This window comes from Phacochoerus africanus, chromosome 13 (assembly GCF_016906955.1).
Source record: "Phacochoerus africanus isolate WHEZ1 chromosome 13, ROS_Pafr_v1, whole genome shotgun sequence".
Lineage (NCBI taxonomy): Eukaryota > Metazoa > Chordata > Mammalia > Artiodactyla > Suidae > Phacochoerus > Phacochoerus africanus.
The window spans coordinates 8,645,438-8,660,581 of record NC_062556.1 but is presented as its reverse complement, the minus strand read 5'-3'; the positions used below and the strand labels follow the sequence as shown (position 1 = coordinate 8,660,581).

Here is a 15,144-nt window from a genome sequence, read left to right as displayed (position 1 = left end):
TAGCAGACACTCACTACTATATATAAAATAAACAACAAGATCCTACTGTTCTAGCACAGGGAACTTGATTCAGTATCTTATAATAAACCATAATGGAAAAGAATATGAAAGAGAATATATATATATACACACAGATATATATGTGTAACAAGCACTTTGCCACATGCCAGAAACTAACACATTCTAATCAACTAATAAAGTATTCATCAATAGAGACAATAAAACATGTCAGATTCCAAATTTTGTCTCTTTTTGTAAGAGTTAAAACTCATAAGCTGAATTTCATGGACATGCAATGTTATAATAAATCTTTATGATAAAAGGCTAAGATACTCAAAACAAAATGACTGTTTCACAGCATTTAAAATAAACCTTCCTTCAGTGATTTCAAGGGAATGAATTCTGTTCATAAGATAAATATAGAGGAGTTCCCGTTGTGGCTTAGTGGTTAACGAACCTGACTAGTATCCATGAGGATGTGGGTTTGATCCCTGGCCTCGCTCAGAGGGTTAAGGATCCGACATTGCTGTGAGCTGTGGTATAGGTCGCAGATGCGGCTTGGATCTGGTGTTGCTGCGGCTGTGATATAGGCGGGCAGCTGTAGCTCTGATTCGACCCCTAGCCTGGGAACCTCCACATGCCCTAAAAAAAAAAAAAAAAAACACAAATATAGCTTTTAAAATTGTGCTTTGATGACAAATATTTGACTCAAGTACTGAACCCACAAACTTGACAAATGTACTAAATTGGCAAAGTATGAAAAACACGGAAATAAATAATTGATACTTAAAGATTATAGACAATGAACACTATAAACCTTAGTTCCTGTGAGAGGGGAGGATGCAAAGGAAGGTAAGAGAATGGAAGGTCTTAATTCACTCTGTAGTTAGGAGGTCCAAACAACTATGGGGGACTTGGCTTAAATGACCTCCACTGAGGCCAAAGTCAACCTGACCGTAACTTCTGGTATATATAAAAAAGACGCTATCTGGTTCATTTTCTCTCCCTCTCTTTTTCTGGTGGGGGGGCATGCCCACAGCATGCAGAAATTTTTGGGTCATGGATGCTATAGCAGTGAACTGAACCACAGCAGTGACAATGCCAGATCCTTAACCTGCCGAGCCACCAGGGAACTCAATTTTCTAAAGGAAATTAAACTGTAAGGAATCATGCTTCTAAAAATGTGAACATCTTAGTTGTATAGCAATTTATTTCTGGGAGTCTTTTAGGACAGGAAGAGACTAAAAAGGGAATGTGACTCTTGGCAGGGTTTGAACTTGAGCTAATGCATATGTATTAGATTGCGAGTTAATCAGCAAGGCAGCTACTTAAAGGGTAAATAAGTGAAAACTGTGGTTTTCATATAGCAGAAACATTAGATAAAAGTGGGGTCTTAGAAAAGTTTTGCATTTTGGGAGTTCCCGTCGTGGCGCAGTGGTTAACGAATCCGACTAGGAACCATGGGGTTGCGGGTTCGGTCCCTGCCCTTGCTCAGTGGGTTAACGATCCAGCGTTGCCGTGAGCTGTGGTGTAGGTTGCAGACGGGGCTCGGATCCCGCGTCGCTGTGGCTCTGGCGTAGGCCGGTGGCTACAGCTCCGATTCGACCCCTAGCCTGGGAACCTCCATATGCCGCAGGAGCAGCCCAAAGAAATAGCAAAAAGACAAAAAAAAAAAAAAAAAGAAAAGTTTTGCATTTTGAAATTGTGAGCACAGCTAGAATATTTATGTTTATACACAGCTATTTATGTGTGGATATTTTGAAATTAAAAGGGTGTTTGTGTATTGATATATGTGTATGTTTATTGGATTTTTCGGCATGTGCACTTAACATTTTCTCATGTCATATCGCATTATTTATTTTAACCTTATTTCAGGCATGGTTGTTTAAGAAAAGAGATCATCAATCTGACAAATCACTGAGGCCAAGTGACCTACCTTTAATGCACAATACTGGTATCTTGTAATCTGATGATTTCTGTCACTATAGCGATCCAGAGGAGTGAACATGATGCTGAAGGGCCCTGCCCACTGGCTAAATAAGATGAAAAGATGGTGCCTCAGGCTTTGCTGGGGGAAGAGAAATCTCCGGTGGTGAACTAGAGAGAAAACACAGAGCTAAGGGTCTACTGGACTGAAAAATACCATGAATACAGTTTATGTTGCTTAGGTTGAGGGGAAAGGATTAATTTCATTTTCTAACTCAAGGTTTTGTTAGGTAATGAAACATACTTAAAAAGTCAAGTCTAATTTTCTTTTCTTTTTTTTTTTTGACTTTTTTTAGGGCTGCACCTGCAGCATATGGAGGTTCCCAGTCTAGGGGTCGAATCGGAGCTGTAGCCACCAGCCTACGCCACAGCCACAGCAACCCCAGATCTGAGCCATGTCTGCGACCTACACTACAGCTCATGGCAACACCGGATCCTTGACCCGCTGAGCAAGGCCAGGGATCGAACCCCCAACTTCATGGTTCCTAGTCAGATTTGTTTCCGCTGCACCACGACGGGAACTCCTCCAGCCTAATTTTCTTTCCTCTTCTCATCTTTCAGTCAACAGCACCTTGTCTCAGAGCAGCAAACAGAGACAGAAAATGGACTCACACATACTGTTTTAAAACCAATGTCTAGAAAAACTGCAACACTTCCCATTTAGCTGCTGCTTACATGTAAAAATGTTCTCTTGATTGCTGCTGCATCTTTAGGAAGAACCGTGAAATACAGTATACAGTCTATTGTAAACATCTTTAATTTAAGAAGTTAAATCTTAATTTAGGGTCATCCAAGGTGAGGAGGATTGGTAAGAAGGCTTTACAACATCAAAATAATGAAAAAGCAGAAACAGCCGAGTTGCAGCTTTTTGTAATTATGTCCAAACATATTAATTACAGTAATAAGTTTTTACACCAAACTGACCAGCTGTTTTTATTCGCTATGCTTCTATTAGGTGAAAATGTTTCAGACCCATTTGCTCTATGAAAAGAAAAATCCTCAGTAATATAATTTCTTAAGCTCTATAGAATTCCATATAATGTGTTGACTGGATAGGATCAGTAGCAGGAATATTTCCGAAGTTTTTTTTTTTTTTTTTTTTTTTTTTTTAAGGCCTGCGCCCTCAGTGTATAGAAGTTCTGAGGCTAGGGGTCCAATCAGAGCTGCAGCTGCTGGCCTACACCACAGCCCCAGCAATGTGGGATCTGAGCTGCATCTGTGACCTACACCACAGCTCCAGGCAATGCTGGATCCCTAATCTACTGAGCGAGACCAGGGATCGAACCCACTTCCTCATGGATACCAGTCAGGTTCATTACTGCTGAGCCACATTGGGAACTCCATTTCTGAGATTATATGTTTACAGATTAGCACAGTGAGAATGAGAAAATGAAGCCCCTGTGAACATTCCCTCTGACTTACTTAGGTCCTATGGACATCACACAGGTTCGTTTTTCACTTGCTTAAAATGCTTAAATTTTTTTCTTAACAATGATTTTTATTTTTTCCTTTATAGCTGGTTTCCAGTGTTCTGTCAATTTTCTACTGTACAGCAAGGTGACCCAGTCACACATACATGCATACATTCTTTTTTCTCACATTACCATGCTCCATCCTAAGTGACTAGACATAGCTCCCTAGTGCTACACAGCAGGATCTCATTGCTGACGCAGGTTCATTTTTCAGATGGGAACCAAAACAAAGAATAATGATGAGCACGAAGCCAAATTTAATTCCTATTGTTCCCCTTCCAACTCTGTGCTGCACACCCCCCATCTGCTCTCAAGTGTATTTCCAGGTTATTTCCAAACAAATAAAGGATCCCATCCCAGACCTGCAGACAGGCCACCAGCTGTAAAGACGAAAGCAGAGTAAGGAGGAGCACAACTGGTATTTCAAGCATGAGAGGTAATTTCCAGCGATGCATCCCTGTACCTGGAACGCGCTGAATCAGGTTGGCAACCATGGCACTGAAATGTGCCCGGATATCTTTAAGAATTTCCACTTCTTTATCATTTTCAGCCTCTAGAAGCATGCGGGTCAAGTCCACGTATTCCAAGAACAAAGCTCCAAGGGCTAAAGTATCCCGTTCTAGGGCTCCATTGGTGCTAGAATAAAAGGAAGTTAAACTTTTAGATGATCAGTCTTCATGTCAAAGTGCTACATGCTGCACGGAAAATAAGGTTTTCCTTATTGCACCGCTGTGGCTCAGTGGGTTAAGAACCTGGCCTTGTCTCTATGAGGATGTGGGTTTGATCTCTGGCCTTGCTCAGTGGGTTAAGGGTCCAGCGTCGCCACATGGTGTGGCACAGGTCACCTGGAAACAGTATTGCTGTGGCTGTGGTGTGGGCCGGCAGCTGCAGTTCTGATTCAACCCCAAGCCCAGGAACTTCCACATATGGAAGCTGTGGCCATAAAAATAAAAACAAAACAACAATAATAAAAAACAAACAAAAAAGAAAGTATGATTCACTGTCAAAACTTGCATACTACATTTTTTTTTTTTTGGCTGTACCTGCAGCATATGGAAGTTCCCCAGCCAGGGACTGAACCCCCACCCCAGCAGTGACACATACCCTAGTTGTAGCAAAGCTGGATCTTTAACCCACTGTGCCACGGTGAGAACTTCAAAAATACTTTAAGTGCACATTTAAAAAAAAAAAATTTCTTGGCCACACCCTACGTGGAATTCCTGAGCCAGGGATCAAACCCATGTGGCAGTTGCAGCCCGCGCCACAGCTGCAGCAATGCTGGATCCTTAACCCTCTGTGCCACACGGGAACTTCCCTGCACACTAAATTTGTTCTTGACTTAGATGCAGTGTACATAGAATATGAAAAAGACCCAAGCTTTTTTGGACTTTTCTACGTTAAAAGTTCAAGGTAATATACTTTTTAGCAAAAGAAAGACCACAAGAAAAAAAAGAGAGACACGAACAGATTAGTTTGCTGAGGAGAGATCAGCTCAGTATAATTTCCACCCTACCTGTCGCTTATGACACCAGCATCAGCCAGAAGTTCAAAAATTCGAAGTAGCTGGAGCCTTAACAAATCTCTCCGTTCTCGGCGCTTTTTGTTCTGTGTAGAGAGAGGTAATACCAGAAAAGAAACTCATGGACTTGGAGAACAGACTCGTGGTTGCCAAGGTGGGGGAGGGAGGGGGTTGGACTGGGAGTCTGGGGTTCGTGGATGCAAATGATTGCATGTGGAGTGGATAAACCATGAGATCCTGCTGCATAGCACTGGGAACTGCATCTAGTCACTTAAGATGGAGCATGGTGGAGGATAATGTGAGAAAAAGAATATATGTGTGTGTGTATGTGTGTGTGTGAGACTGGGTCACTTCGCTATAGCAGAAAATTGGCAGAGCACTATAAACCAAGTATAATAGAAAAAATAAAAATCATTAAAAAAAGAGAGAAAGAGGTACTACCACGGATAGACACAGGCACAAGAGTGTTAACTTTGCTTTAGGAAACAGTATTGAAGAAAGGTGCCATCTATTCATTTTCAATTTTCTAAAAGTAAAAGAGAAAAAGTATTTTTCCTTCTTCCTAGTCCTTAGGGAACACGCTTGCTCTTATGGGCTATAGCAGAAACAGATCATCAATATCTGTTAAGTTGTGCATGTTGAGAACCCACAAGCCTTGCTTCCCAGAGGCTCCCAGCAGCTGCTGAAAAGCTCAAACAAGAACAAGTGGAAAAACAGTGGCCGCTAACAGTGCCACCAATTCTGGTCACGGGGATAACACTGCTGTCACTCCCTCCGCCCAACGTCTCCTACGCCTTGTACCTTATCTACTCTGTGCGAAGCTTCTTTTTTAGTCTTATTCTGTTTTACTTTTTTATCTTGCTACAGTATAAATGTATCCTTTCCAAGTTCGCTCAGGGAAGATAATGTTGAGGAAAATGCTTCCCAAAACAGATGAAACAAATAATATTCCCAGCCATTCAACTCCTTGTGAAATACAAGCATCCTAACCCCAAACCAAAATTCAATCTTAACTCAAAACCCTTTCCGAACAATGTAACATCTGAGCATACATACGACTATTTAGGTTGCTTTTCTTTCTTAAGTTTTGGACTTAACATCTTTTAAAACTGGAATCATATTATACTAAATACTCACACACCAAAAAAATAATGAAAATAGGAGAAGTTAACATAGTAAGATTCATCAAAAAAACATGTTGATACATGTGTATTCTTTAAGGGGAACCACTGGGGGTGATTTTAATTCATGCTACTGCTCAAATAAGCCCAGGCATGACTTAAGCTCGAAATCTTACCTCTGGTCTTCGTTCCAGAGCCTCTTTCATTAATGGATGAAGTTCTTCTACCAATTCTCTATGAATGAAAAAGGTCGGCATTAGAAATTTAGTCTTGACACCCAATTCGTCACAAAAGATAGCCATTCGATCTTAAAGAATCTGCTTTTTTAACTTTGCTTCTGACATCCAGATCTCTCCTGGTCTTTCCATTTCCCAGTCGCGTGGTGAACTGGAAATAGACGTGGGCCTGTACTTGGTGTTATCAGTCTTGACCCCAGGGCTGTGTATTTATGTTGGGCTCAATACCTACTTGTTGACTTGATTTAATGTTTTGGAGACCTCTATGGCAAAAAATCCTACCCAAAGCATTACACCAACAATATGTTGTTAGTGCTTCCTGAATGCAAAGCACTTTACCACAGGCTGTGGATCAATAAAACTGACTCCCCAAACAGAAGAGATTTTCAGTCTAATGAGAGCAAAAGAAATAGGTGCAATGACTATGGCTTTACCTTTGGCATCTGTGCTCAAGAGAATAACTTATAGTTGATTTGCAAATGAAGTCTTTTTGGAATTTCAGAGATAAATTTCCTTATGTGAGCTCTTATGATAAATGCAAATACGGCAAGTACTTTATTATTTTATTTTACTTTTAGGGCTACTCTCTCAGCATATGGAAGTTCCCAGGCTACGGGGTGAATCGGAGCTGCAGCTGCTGGCCTATACCACAGCCACAGCAATGCCAGATCCAAGCCATGTTCGTGGCCTACACGACAGCTCAGGGCAATGCCAGATCCTTAACCCACTGAGCAGGGCCAGGGATCGAACCTGCATTCTCATGGATACTAGTCGGGTCCGTTACCACTGAACCACACTGGGGCTCCTGGCAAGTACTCTTACCAGTGAGGTTCTCAACAAAACCTTTTCTCTTGTGTAGTAAAAATAAACATCATATTGATATATACATATATCTCATGCTACATGAACATACGTCACCTGTCCCCATTATCTCTAATTCTCGGCTTTCTATTTACTAATCTAATTAGTTCTCTTCTTTAGGAATGAACTTCTGAACTGCATTGTCAAGGCAAACTTCTGAACTGCGTTGTCTAGCCTGTCGCGAGGTATTTTATCTAGAGTTTGCTCCATATCTGAAAACCCTGCATCTCTTGGTAGAATATTTCTTTGTGCTATTAGACATCACTCTCCAGGGAAACCCAAAGACCGGAAGACAGCCTCTGTACAGCATGCTGTGCTGAGAGACAGGAAGCCTGTGTGACAAACCGGATGTCTCCAACGCAGATGCTAGAGTTTCTTCATCAAAGAAATGGAAAGACCAGGAATGGTCTTTCCTCTAGGAGCAACCCTTGATCAAATGCGTAGTCACCCTCTCAATCGATACGATTCTAAAATCATACCGATGGTTTTAAATTAGAGACATTCTTTTATTTACGGTAACAATGTCATAGCTGACGTTTCCCCCATCCACATGGCCAGTCAGATGCGTAATCTTACCTCCTCCTGGTAATACTTAGAGGGTAAGACATGCAAAAGAGCCTTAGGTTCCCTGGGAAAAAGCACTAGGTAATTTCAGGAATTGTTTTTATTATCTTCTTGCAGTGTTTCTATCTGACGCTTTGTCTTAACTAATTAACCAGTAAGTAGTAAAACACTGGTTAACTGGCACTCAAAGAGTCAGGATCCACAAGCACTTTTTTTAAAAGGATAACATCTGACTCGATACGGGAACATATCTTTTTTCAGTTTCTTCTAAAATGTCTCGTTAATCTTTATTTTTCAGATAAGCTTTCTCACAGATGCTGGGAGTGTTCCCTTTTCTGTGTACATGGAAAACTAAGATTTTCTTTGTCCTCCTAGGCTTTCGGTGTTCGATAAAGTCATCAGAGGCAGCCTGAACTCACATTTGACGGTGTCTCTTTGAAAAGGCTTTGACACTGCCTCAGATGGCGTGGTTATTTGCTTAAAGGTGTGAAATGAGTAAGGAATCCAGAAAGTGAGACCTGATGGTTCTCTTGGGGCGGATACAGCATCTTATAGAAAGAGCAGCAAGCGTGATGCATAATGGACACCCTTGAAAGTGTCCTGTCAATGCTTTGAGAGTCTGCTGCACAAGTGGCTGATGGCAGACACTTATTATTTTGACATTACAGCCTCTGAACAGGCTGGCTAATGGGAGCGACATGGAATGCTTTGCATGTACAGTTATCTAAAAGGAAGCTTGTAAGTGAGAGAAAATCTGAGAGGTAAAATCAAAGTTGCCATGACGAAAAGTGGAAGGCGAGGCAGTTGCAAGGAATGCTTGTCACATGCACATCAACCCACAAGGACACAAAGGGACTGTGCAAAGCCTGCACTCTCTAGGCACATGCCAATGCCCGAACTCAAACTTGAGTTAGAAGCAGGAACTACCACAGCAGCAGTACATAGGAATTTAGAAGAACTCATTAAGACTACTGTACCTGAAAACAAGGGAATTTGTTCTTCCAAATCCTAAAACTAAGGACTCTGTGATCTCAATGCCCTCTAGTCTCATCAAAGGCACCAACTGCTTTAAGAGAACTCCCACCGATGGGGTGCCTATGGCCTGAAACAAGTTGGTTAAAAGTGAAAAAGAGGTAACATGACAACGAATCCTTCCTTAAATCAAACGATGATTCCATTATCACAGTTTTAAGTACTGAACCACATCCCAAGGCACTGCCATCATTTCAGGAAAAAAAAAAAAAAAAACAAGCAAAACAAAACACGTACATTTTAATACAGCACAATGAATGCATTTTTTTTTAAATCTGGGACACAAATTTGAAAGAACATTCTTATTAAAATAGTCTTCTTTCAAACACATACCATTTAAATCCACAAAACCATCTTTACCAAGAGAATTTAATCCAGACATAGTTTAAAGGGGACTACTTGATGAGGAGTGAGAGAAATGCAGTATGTAGAACGGAACCCATGAACCAAACCTCGGGGCGCTAATAAATACAGGTCACTCTCTGGTCTTAGGCAAACTTCCTAACTTCCTTTTATCTGCAGTTCCCCACTTGTCAGGGAGGCATCATAAATTATTTACACAAACGCTCAATGGAATTTAGAAATGTGTAGGATGAAACTCTGATCCCACATACTCCAGATGGCAGGCACAGTGCAATTCACACTGTGAACTCTAGACAAACAAGCTAAAAAAAAACCTTACAGAATAATTCCTCTGAAGCATGTCATGTCACCTTGTTATCGTAGCTCACGGTACCATCGGGCGTAGTGGCCATTATTTCTGGAGTGGAAGCTCGCAAGTGTCCCGGGCTCATGATACTGGGCTTGGCAACTCCGAAACAAAGAATAAGGTAATTTCTCCACAAGGTAACGTAGTTATCTCCGCTGCCGGCAGTGCTGGTTTTCTTGGCATTAATTGGGCTACTAGAAATAGGGAGTGACAAACAAGAGTGAAACTACATTCTGGATTTTAGGTATCCCTTACTTTAAGATTTTTTTTTTTTTTGTAACCAGTAAGGGGCTGAGATTCTATTCTCAGATAATCACACTGATGATTAAGGGGGAGATTTTTCTAGATAAGAACTTTTAACCTGTTCTTACTCAATGTTAAGAATTCTGTCATAGAGCTTTCAGAAACTGGGAAGCATGCTCTCCTGATCTCTCATGGGAAATGAAGATGCGAGGGGGCAAGAGGCAGAACAAGGACATGGAGGAAAGCGTGGGCATCCTTACTTTGGGTCCACCAGAGGCATCACCGACTGCAGCCGGGTAAAGGCATAGGGCCAGGCATAGCTCAGGGCGGTGGGGCAGTGCTTGGGCAGGTTCTCCTGTCGCAGGAAGCTGAAGAGGCAGAGCACCCAGGGGTCTTTGACAGACTGCGCAAAAATCCAGACGTGGGAAGGGCTCTTCACGTCGTAATGGCTGTTGACCAGCACTGCGCTCCACTCCACCAGCCACTGCAGGTCCACGCTGTGGGTCAGCGGTAAGGTGGCCTGCGGGTGCGAGAAGCAGGCGAGGGGTCGAGGCTGAACCACGAGGTCCCCGGCCGGCCCAGCCCCGTCCTTCCTCCACGGTGCCTTCCCACGGCCTCCACAACGGGCCAGGCTGGGAATCGCAAACACCCCGCTCACGCCTCCGGTGTCAGACCCGGGTCTGTGGTCAGGGCTGTTTCCTCCGTGAGACGGAAGTCATCCCAAGGGCAGAGTTTAAGGATGGGCCATGCTCCACGCAGGTGCAATGTCACAGAGCCCTGCACACTAGCGCCCCCGAACTGCCCACTACGTACTTGTCGAAAACATATACGACATTCGTTAACAGAGACTTGACCGTGGATGTGCCAATTTAAAATTCTGAAAAGGGGAGTTCCTGTTTGTTGCATTGTCTCCATGAGGATGTGGGTTTGCTCCCCGGCCTCGCTCAGTGGCTTAAGGATCTGGCATTGCTGCGAGCTGTGGCGTGGGGTGCAGACGTGGCTTGGATCCTGTGTGGCTGTGGCTGTGCTGTAGGCTGGCAGCTGCAGCTCTGATTGGACCCCCAGCCGGGGAACTTCCACGCACCGCAGGTGCAGCCGTAAAAAGAAAAATAAATTCTGAAAAGTTATTAATCTCTGAGATGCAGAAATGTGTTATTATCCCTGTAATTATTATTTTTTTAAAGCCTGTGACCTTGTTTACATTTGCTTGGACTGAAATACCTTCCCTGGGGCCTAGGGAAATGGCTAAATGCAATTCCTTTTCATTAAGGGCATTTTACTAATGACTTTAAAAAACAATTTCATTGAAGTATGGTTGATGTACAATGCCGTATTAACTTCTTCTGTACAGAAAGTGAATTCAGTTATACATATATATATATATTCTTAGTCATAGTCACATGATATTTGAGGGAAGATAACTACTTATTCTTGTCCTGTGATATAAACCAAAATAACGCATTCTAAAACCTTTTGAAACACCTATTGTATCTTACTTAGAGAGATGCATTTACATTTTGGTAACACATAATTTATTGCATCTCATTCTCTTTTAGGTCTGGAATATCATAGTTTAGGGAAGACCAGGTTTCAAATAATCTAACTGTTGTGCCAGGAGAGAAAACTGTCATTCCATGTGCTAGGCCTTTACGGGGATGCTTTTTATCTGTTGGGCCTCTGATTCCCCGTGGGAAGAGCGCCGCCCCAGGGGTCTCAATGGTTGGTGGGCTGGAGAGGCAATAGCTACAGCTTCAGAGCCAGAGAGCTAAAGCTCCAACACAGGCTCTGCCTGAAGCCGGTGACCTGGGAAAACTTTTGAACATCCCAGAGCGTCTGTCTGCTTAATTCATGACTTGGAAATGATAATGCTGATCTCACAACATCTTTAAGTGAATGCCAAGAGGTAAGGGATGTCAAAACCGGGCACGAAGCCAGTGCTGCATGCCCTCCCTCCCCTGCCCCACCAGGCGCCTCTTCTCCCCTTGCTGTGCGTCTTCCTACGTGCAGGACTGCTGACCTGGTTACCTGGCCCCAGGTTTTGACTGATAAACACAGAACAAAATCTCAAGAACGAAACAGAATCTGCAGGGCAACAAGACATGTATATGAAACAATTACACCTGCCTCTCCCATTCTGTGACTGAAGAATATGAATTTCTAAAAGGAGAGGTAGGACCCTTCAATACCACTGCTAAGGTCGGTGCTGCGTGTCTAACAGTTTTCGTAATTATCATTAATATTACAATCGTAAGCAGGAATAAGACTGCTAAACATAGGGATGTGTTTAGTCTCAGAAAGATCATGAAAAGCTCCCAAATGCCTTCAGGTTTTATATGTATTTATAGCTATGTGTCAAATATATTCACATTCATTTATAGCTTTTTGACCAGGATATACAAGGGGGCATCAGCTCTGAGAATTCTGCAGGTCTCCCTGCCTCTCTTCAGCTATTTAGATAAAATTAATTCATGTCCCACTAATGTGCTATGTTCATTGCTTAAAAATCAGGTAATTAAAATCAGTTTCAATTTCCCTTCTACTTGATCAGAAATTGAAAGATGCCAACATGGTCTTTTAAAACAAAGAATATATATGCTCTACTAGCTTCAGAGTCCAGACAAGGTCAAGTCCAGACCCTCACACTCTGTGTGACTACAGCCCTGCTTCTTAATGGTTTTGAGTTTTAATAACTATGAAGGTCAAAAAAGATAATAAATGTGCAAGCACCATATAAAGTACCACATAAATACAGGTTATATATAGTGTTAAGTGTAATAAATAAAGCAAATTAATTTTCTGAAAGAATCCTGAGAATTCCTGAAATTGCAATTTGCATAACCATCTTTCTCAGACTCAGATTTTATTTTATTTTTATTTGTTATTTTTTACTTTTTACAGAACTAGAATAATTCTTCTTTTTTTTTTTTCAGATTTTGCTTTAAATTTATCTGTCTCCCAATCCAGTATTTCAAAAGCTAGTCTTGTTTCCTAAGTCTTTTTGTGTCAGTTTATGAACCTGACATAAAAGCCTGGAATTCTCCCACTTCATTTTTCCTTGTGCCTCTTTTTCAGACAAGTCCAGAGCTTACCCTTAAGAGCCACCAGCAGGCAGGAGCAAACGGGTACTTACTGAATCTGAAACGGCGACGTGAATAAAACTGTCGAGGATGGAAGAACTCAGCTGATCCATGACGTCGATCATAGGCCTGTCGTCGTCCTGCACAGAAGGGAGGCGATTACTCTGCGTGGGAAAATGAGTCCCTCCATCATCCCCACCGCCTTTGTTCAGCACATGAAGCAGAACTGCCTGCAAGGTAGTGATAAGGGCTTTCCCACGGAAAAGTGAGGCTGAGGCAGTGAAAGGTAGTCGGTGACACTCCCTGTGATTCCCAGTTTCGTCTTACAAGGCTTCAGGGATGATAAGTAGAGCGCCAGTTTCACATGGTACTGAAAAGACGTGTACCTGAATTGCACAAACTCATGCACATAAACACAGTCAGCCTGGAACCTAAATCTCAGTCTCACCCATTATTCATGATGCTGTCGTGAACGTGAAGAAATGGAAAACCCACAAGAAGATGCTTTGCCAGGCCACGAAAATGCACCTTCCTTATGTCACTGATCTGCGAAAATAACTGAGAAATTGCTGACTGTGATTGAATTTCAGTTCCAAAGAAACTGCACTGGATACTGACCATACACTCTCTGCGGTATCTATGTTATGCACAGCTATTTGGAAAAGAAGCAAATTGGAAAAAGCACAAGAGAGAATATCTTATAGGCCATTCTTCTACATGAAGAGTGTGAATATGCATGACGTGTATTTGCCATCCTTTGTCACAGAGAGGCTCAGACACATGCAATGATTTATTTAGAAGCTTTACAGGAAAGCTTCAGAGTGTCCTCATTTATGTAGGAATGAGAACGGCTTCAAAAAAGTTGTGGTTGAAAAAAAAGACAACCAAGCTCATGGATACGGGGAATGGATCGGTTGGTCACCAGAGGTGGGCAGAGAGGAAGTGATGAAATGGGAAAAGGAGTCTAAATGTATAAACTGCCAGTTATAAAGTAAATAATTCATGGGAATGTAATGTACGACATGGCAACTAGAGTTAATTATACTGTATTGTATATTTGAAAATTGCTCCGAGTAGATCTTAAAAGTTCTTTTCACAAGAAAAAATACCCTGTCGCCTTGTACAGGGATGGATGTTAGCTCCTTATTGTGGTGAACATTTCACAATATACACAGACATGGAATCACTCTGCTGTACTCCTGAAACTAATAACAGTGCATGTCAATTATACCTCAGTAAAAAAAAATCATACAAAAAAAAGTTGCAGCTGATCAAAGAACGCAACGTATGAGCAATGTTCTCAACACAGCCTGCTGGAATAGCAGTTAACCTGGGCTTTAAAGGCGTATATATCTGGCTTTCATTTCTAGCTCTGCCACATCTTTGCTGCTGATTTGGAGTAAATCATTTAACCTCCCTGAAGTTCAGTCTCAGAATCTTTGCAATGCAGATAATAACAGCACCGATTCTTAGGTGGTTGTGAGGGTTCGACAAGAGGATATGTACAAAGCACAGCTCAGTGCCCGACACGTACATAGTAATTATCATTATTATCAGAATTAGAGACTGAATCGAGGTTTATCAAAATACAGCATGTCCTACAGAACATTTACCAAATCCCAGAGAGGTCCTAAAACACGTCAGGAAGCTAGCTGAAGAAATGCGGGGCAGAAAGGAGTGGGTACCTTTGAAAATGATTTGGCAAGACAATGATCATTTTGAGGATCATAAAACCAAGACTAGTGATTTAAAACAAGAAAGTGGAGGGCAGTATTTTTTTTAAAGAAGTAACTGACATAAAAATCTGGTCCTTCTTTCACCAACTTACATATAGAGTTTGGCACCTGTGCCGACAGGTCATGAACCTTAACCTCTAAACCTGGGTGGACAGCACTTGACCGAGTGAAGAATAGCTGGGGTCAACCATGGTTATTATTGGCTTACTTCTTTTATCTCAAGGGGACATGTCTTATTGTGATGCCATTTTTCTACTACTATTGAGATTAAACCATGCTCATTTTCAATGGGATGAATTATTTTCTCAATAATATCTTAATTCTATGTATACTGAACATTATGAAAGAAAATGACCTATAGCCAAATCTTCAGATTCTTCACTTGTTCACAAAGCACCATGTCTTAGAGAATCAGAAATGGTCTATTCTGTTGCCCTCAAAATATATAACGTCTCTCTTGTCGATCAAGAGTACAATTTCATAATTAAAAACACACCCTGACTCAAAAATTATTTGTTGACCTCATGTGTGATGGAAAGAATATAAACCAGTACTGAATTCTTTATAGTTTTCAATCGAAACATTGAA

The 15,144-nt window shown here is 41.7% G+C and overlaps 1 protein-coding gene across 8 annotated transcripts in view; it reads right to left on the bottom strand.

Moving 5' to 3' along the window:
• Positions 1-15,144, bottom strand: part of FRY (FRY microtubule binding protein) — a 425,213-nt gene that overhangs the window by 102,142 nt on the left and 307,927 nt on the right. For all 8 annotated transcript variants that reach the window (XM_047755896.1, XM_047755892.1, XM_047755890.1 and 5 more), the window contains 8 exons: positions 12,874-12,960; positions 10,004-10,263; positions 9,505-9,694; positions 8,737-8,861; positions 6,275-6,332; positions 4,972-5,063; positions 3,922-4,094; positions 1,937-2,097 (listed from right to left, as the gene is read on the bottom strand). In XM_047755896.1, the coding sequence (XP_047611852.1) occupies positions 1,937-2,097; positions 3,922-4,094; positions 4,972-5,063; positions 6,275-6,332; positions 8,737-8,861; positions 9,505-9,694; positions 10,004-10,263; positions 12,874-12,960 (1,146 nt within the window). The remainder of the gene's footprint in view (positions 1-1,936; positions 2,098-3,921; positions 4,095-4,971; positions 5,064-6,274; positions 6,333-8,736; positions 8,862-9,504; positions 9,695-10,003; positions 10,264-12,873; positions 12,961-15,144) is intronic.